Source organism: Neolamprologus multifasciatus, chromosome 6, assembly GCF_963576455.1.
Source record: "Neolamprologus multifasciatus chromosome 6, fNeoMul1.2, whole genome shotgun sequence".
Classification (NCBI taxonomy): domain Eukaryota; kingdom Metazoa; phylum Chordata; class Actinopteri; order Cichliformes; family Cichlidae; genus Neolamprologus; species Neolamprologus multifasciatus.
The window spans coordinates 27,015,721-27,021,723 of NC_140444.1; the positions used below are offsets into that span (position 1 = coordinate 27,015,721).

Below are 6,003 nucleotides of genomic sequence, written 5' to 3' on the forward strand. Positions count from 1 at the left end.
CATGTCTACACAGTTTGAACGTCAGCAGGCTCTGAGATTTAGAAAAGGGACAAAAGGCGATTTTAAGAGACTTTGAACGTTGCGTGGTTTTGGGGATCGGATGGACTGGATTTCAGAAATTGCTATGTTGCTGGGATTTCCTCACACAACAATCTCTGAGGCTTAAAGAGTTTGGAAAAATAGAAATATACAGTGTGTTGCAGTTCTGAGTTCTCCACTTTTTACAATCAACTTATGCAGATTTAAAGCTGGAGTTCACAGGTTTACCAGAGATTGGAAAAATGTTGCCTGGTCGGATGAGTCTTGAGTTGTTACATTTGGATGGTAGAATGGTCAGAACGTTTGTCCCTTTTTATATAGATACAGTGATATACATCTTCTGATGGCTGCTTCCTGCAGAATCGAGGTAGATCTAAATGCAAAATGGGATCCAAACAAGAACTAGCAAGATGTACCTAACAAAAGTGGTCATTATCAATCATCATCAACTTGTAAGGATTCATGGCTTTTTCTCTGTTGTATAAGAATAAGCTGAATCCCTTTGCTTAGATTTTGCTGGAAAAACAAGAAGTGGATTCATTGGAGAAAAAAAATAGATCAAAGGCACGGTTCACCCAGTCATACAGAAATATTGTTTCTCTGGCCTGTTTTAGTTTATTCATGCAGATTGTTTGAGCATGAATTGTCCAGTTCAGGGTGTCTGCCTTCTCTGAAATACTGAGCTGTATTATTCTGCAGGAGGAGGTCTGCATCTATGGATGGAAGGCTTGTGCTCATGAAAGTGTGACAGGATGTAATAATGTAATGAGCTGAGCTGTTGCCCATCTAGTCTTTTATTTTTCCTGGTTGGTGGATTTAGACAAGACAAAACAGTCCCTGTCTGATATGGCTGTTTTTTTAAATTTGGTTTGTTGCATTAAGAACTAAGGGCCATCTAATTCAGTTATAGTCAGAAGCAACGTTTATAGCCAGTATCTCCAAAAGTGGGCAGTTAACATCAAAACAATTTCGATGGATAAGTAGCACTAGAGGTTGGACTGTCCTTTAAATTAAAAACAGGAGAGCATTCATTATTAGAATTCTTTTAATACTCATCATTTAAAACAGTGAAAAAGGAAGTAGTTCAGTACCAATGCACATTTGTCATTGTCAGTGTGTAACATGTCAGTCATGTGGTGGCAGATCATCAAGTTCCTCTAACTTAACTGTTATTGACGCATTTGACAAGAGTGAGCTGGAATTGACACATTTAACAAATAAACTGACATTTTGGTTGTGTTGCACGCACACAGGTTTCCTAAGCCCAGACTGAGATTAACTTATAGACTTGTCCTAAAATACAAATAATTACAGTGGAAAAACAAAATGAGGCACGTTTCTCTTTTTTATTAGAAGAGAAAAAAAAGGATTTTGGATTCTCAGAGTTGAAAGTATTACTAAACTGCTTGCAAAACAAATGCTGGAGTGACATGACACTGGATCAGGTGACTGGTTGCTGTACAAAAGCTTAGAGTTTTATCCAAAGGATCAGTTGAGTGTCTCTGTGCCAGGAAGCACTTCCAAACTGATCAGGATTCAGTGTCTAGAGGATCACCACGGCATGCATGGGTTTGGGCAGTCCCTGATGTAGGACTCCAGCTTGCCTTCAGAGACCTGCATCAGTGTCGTGTATGTGGTCAACTGGAAAGAAAGTAAATCGAGGAGGAGAAAGTCGTTACAGCCGATCAAAGTACAGTAGTCTTTAATTTTGTAAGTCCCGGCAATCATAAAATGCTCACCTTATTCAGCACTGGTTTGGTTGACAGCACATCATACATAGTCTTTACTGAGATGTTCTATTTAAATAAAACAAAAGAAATGATCAAAAGGTGATAAGAGACTCAGACCTAAAGCCAGGTTTCTGACAGAATTCTGTCAGTTCTGGACAGGAAGTGGGCGTCTTCAGTACTCACAGCCTGTGTGGTCTGATTCATGCACTTCATGCCCGGAGTCCTGCGGTCATCCAGGAAGAACGGGTCCTTCCAGTGGTCGTAGTTTGTCTCCAGGACGTACCACCGGCCCAGCTTCAGATCAATCCTGAGGAACAAGTTGGTCAAAACTTCAGTGTGTGACATGCAATAACAGCAAGTAACTGGACTGTTTACCATCTGACCTCAGCTGCTAGTTAAGCAACAAATCATGAGAGCATGAGGAAAGCAGCATCACTGACTCATGATCCAGTACTTTTGCTGTGTGTTGGATTTTAGCGCCTTAAGCAGTGTACAAACAGGAAGCGATACACTTGTCACGCATTGCTTTAAAGCTGCCAGCCCGTTGCTTGCAGATCAGGATCTGGGTACCTCAGTGACCCTCTAATGTATTTATCAGTAGGTCATATATCGATCAACGGTATTATCCATTCTTACTGGTAGTCTCTTTAGTCGCTTGCCTGAAGGTTTACAAGTAACCAAAATAATCACTTTCTATGGTCTGCCTTGATCTAGGCAGCAGTACTTACTCCAAGATATCAATGCTGAGCAGCCTAGACCTGGTGATGATGCAGCCCTGTCCTGTGCTGTTTCCTCCAAGGATGAAATAGGCTGGAGCGAGCAGCTTGGTCTGAGCCAGACGACTTTTAGCTTCCTCGTAGCTGGAGAGGGAAAAAATAAAAATAAAAATATTGTTTCGCAGAAACCGATTCACCAAAGAAACTACAATGCGCTTTAACTCAATTCTTATGTTGTAGTGAAACTTTCTTTCCAATGAAAGAATTTTATTTTCTAATCATTTTAATATGATTTCTTTCATTGATTTATAATCTGATATTCTGGTATTCTTATGCTTTATTTTTCAAAAACTCAAAAGGAGAGATCATCGCTAAAAAAACTAATTTATTACTAACAGTGCCATCGAAATCCCTAAGATGTATCAAACAGTGACTGCACTGCGTACCAAATAACAGCAAAACTTAATCTTCTACTTAAATCTACTTTTGTCTTGTTATAGTCGGGCACTGCAGCGTTTCACTGCCTCCCACTTCTACACATTAACACGAAAAGGCACACTGTCACTGTTTTGGTGCTCATTAGTGGCCAAAAAACTGCTTTAAGTATCAAAGAATACCTGGTTGCATTTTCTAGGACTGATCGAGTGAGAAAGCTCATCCACATCCCATCTCTTTGTCCTAAGATCCACTCCAGGATTCCTGCATGAGAGCAGATCAACACGTTGACAAACAATGACAAAACATCTGATCTTGAACACGTGTAGAAAACCCAAAAGCTCACCAATGTATCCTCCGTCGAGGCTGAAGCGCTCGTTCATAGTCAGGGTGAAGATGTTCTGCAAGAGAAACTTTCCTTTTAATCTTCTGTACTTCCACAACTACAAAGAGCATAGGCAACTCTGCTGCCTTAAATAATGTTTTATGCCGATTGAGTCCTCAGATGTGCTACTAAATGACTCACAGGCTTGATGCCGGTGAGCATGCCAACATAACCGGCAAAGTTTGTCGACTTGAAGACTGTCTGGTTGTTTCTCTTGAAGTCGAGGTTGACCACGAGAGGCTTCAGCCTCTCGCTAATGATCCACGACTTGTTCTTCACGTCCCAGCTTTGAAGAAGAACACGCTCTTTTAACCCATCTGAGGCAAGACTTGGCTTAAAATTTGAAAACTGTGAAACTGATAAACTTACCCCATAAATAGACCAAAGTCTAAGTTTCTGCCATGAATGAGGTTACCTGAAAAAAGCCAAAGCCCAACAGTGTTTCAGTTAATTATTAACAAAAAAACAAAAAAAAAAATCACTTCACTGACTCCAAAAATCAGCCACTTACCCTTTTCGTCTTCTGCAACAATCGACGTGCACACGGTGAACACCTCGTAGAAGATGTTAAACAAGACGACTTCACCTAAGAATGATGAAAACAGAGATTATTTGGATTTCCTCTTTCGCTTACTAGAGAGTCGACTACTTTACTTCAATTCATTTATTTACCAAGAGGAACCCCTGAAGTGGCTGCGATTCCTCTGATTTCTTCATTGAACGGGCTTGGAAGTGTGTCCACCATTAAAGGCTGTGAAACATTGCAAAGGATTCAATCAGAAACACTTGAGATGAAGTTTAAAAAAAAAAAAAGTATATATCAAGGAAGTGGGAGAAGAGAAGACAGCACTCACCAGTGCAATGTCGACCATCTCTATCAGCTTTCCGCTCGGCACTAAAGCGTCAGCCAGCTCTTTGATGGCTTCTATCATGTTGACCAGCTGAAGAGAATAAGATCACGATTTTAATGCGCTTTTTTTCTGGGACTTGGAGCATTATTGCGAAGTGTTTTCCAATGACTCTTACATCTGTTTTTTTGTCAGTAATCACAGCCGACCATCTCTTGCTGGGCGGTAAGTCGAGGTCCACTGTGTACCAGGTCACGGCTCCTTTGAACCTGATTAGAAAGCAAAAGATTTAAAAACGACACTACTCCCCTGCTTTTAGTGGTAAGCCTCCGTTCACAGCATCATTGTTCATTGCAGCTAAGTGAGTTCTAATACATTACTGACTTGGTTAAGAATTAATAAAGTGAGTGCAAAGCTAGTCGAAGATATGATGACATAAATGATAAATGGCTGGATAAAACTACTTCTTTCGGTTAGAAAGAAGTCGGTTTTTTGCCCCGTCTCCCTCCCCTCACTCCAAACTGGTAATGGAAGATGGCCCCCCCTCCCTGAGCCTGGTTCTGCCAAAGGTTTCTTCCTGTTAAAAGGGAGTTTTTCCTTCCCACTTTCATTAAGTGCTTGCCTAAAGGTTGATTGTTAGAATTAAAGCACCTTTAGGTGACTGCAGTTGTGACTTGGCGCTGCATAAATATTAGTGAATTGAATTGTCTTTTTAAATTCCTGGGTAGGGGAATGCAGACATCTAAGGGGATCCTCATCAAAACTTGTTGGGCCTGATTACTGGAGAATGGTGGCAAAGAATAAATCTTACACTTCCCTTATAGCCAGATCTTTAAAACTCTGTGGATAAAGTTTCAAAGGTGAAGTATCTGATGCATATGTGTTGTCCTGATCCCTGCTATCTATATTCATTATTGGCAGTTTTAGCTTTAGTGTACAGTTAAGACACACACACAAAAAGGGAAGAAAGCTCGCCCAGAGCTCACTTAGGGTCAATGGCAGTAATAAAATTGCATAAAGAAATAATACAAAGTATTGTCAACGGATACATGTGCGGCTAACAAATTTACGAGGAGTAAGTGAAAGCAGCAGAGCTCATTACGAAGCAGGGCTGTTATCAAACACACCAGTGACTCAGCTACCAGGCGAATCACGGAGTTTCTGTAACAACTCAAAAACATTAACATGACAGCTACACAATAATGTGACATACGTGGGGCCTTTCGGTGGATACATGTGCGCCCGACAGTCTTCTGTGTACTGCAAACACACGAAAGTAACAGCAGTAAATAAGCGGGAGAGAAGGACACTGTCTCTTATGGTTCAAACATCACTGAAAGCAATGCAGTCAGACAACAGTCGAGCTTTGATAACACAGCGTGTTAGTGTGGTTAGAGAAATCTCGCTTACCGGAGGCACAAACTGTGTCCATACGACACAGAACGAAGCCGCTAAAACGAGAAGCACACCGGGACCCATTTCAGAAGATCTCCCTCAAACCGCTTTCTAATGTCCAGCTCGGTTTGTTGTTTCGTTAAGTTTACTGCGGAAGTTCCTGCTGTTTATCCCATGACGGCGAACTGACTTTTGCACAGCCGGGGGGGAAACAGGAAGAGCTCGAGAATGTATTAAACGCCCTTTCCATTAATAAATGCAGGGAAACACGAATCCCACACGTCTTCTGTGTGGATAAAACAGCACAATTAAAATGGCTTTTGGTTGCCAATCGAGAGACGAGAACAAAGCAATTACAGAATAATTAAAGTGTTATAAAACACCCCCCCAATGACAGGACAGTGGTTGTTTCCATACGGAAGCGAAAAAGGACCCCCGTGATGATTTGCATTTAT

The 6,003-nt window shown here is 41.1% G+C and overlaps 1 protein-coding gene across 1 annotated transcript; it reads right to left on the reverse strand.

Moving 5' to 3' along the window:
- Positions 1–1,066: 1,066 nt before the first annotated feature.
- asah1b (N-acylsphingosine amidohydrolase (acid ceramidase) 1b) lies at positions 1,067–5,736 on the reverse strand. The gene is made up of 14 exons (XM_085162503.1): positions 5,564–5,736; positions 5,367–5,413; positions 4,332–4,422; positions 4,160–4,246; positions 3,978–4,056; positions 3,817–3,891; positions 3,675–3,720; positions 3,447–3,591; positions 3,267–3,321; positions 3,103–3,184; positions 2,498–2,629; positions 1,953–2,076; positions 1,779–1,835; positions 1,067–1,680 (listed from the first exon to the last, which is right to left on the reverse strand). The coding sequence occupies exons 1-14, from the start codon at positions 5,630–5,632 to the stop codon at positions 1,591–1,593; spliced, it is 1,179 nt and encodes a 392-aa protein (XP_085018629.1). The 5' UTR covers positions 5,633–5,736; the 3' UTR covers positions 1,067–1,590.
- Between the last annotated feature and the right edge of the window lie 267 nt (positions 5,737–6,003).

What these genes read in the sequence shown, in the direction of transcription:
- asah1b (XM_085162503.1), bottom strand. Translation starts at nt 5,632, where the DNA reads ATGGGTCCCGGTGTGCTTCTCGTTTTAGCGGCTTCGTTCTGTGTCGTA. An exon ending in GGACACAGTTTGTGCCTCCG is followed by an intron (nt 5,414 to 5,563) that starts GTAAGCGAGATT and finishes GTGTGTTTGCAG; the next exon opens with TACACAGAAGACTGTCGGGC. An exon ending in GACTTTGGTCTATTTATGGG is followed by an intron (nt 3,592 to 3,674) that starts GTAAGTTTATCA and finishes TCTTCTTCAAAG; the next exon opens with CTGGGACGTGAAGAACAAGT.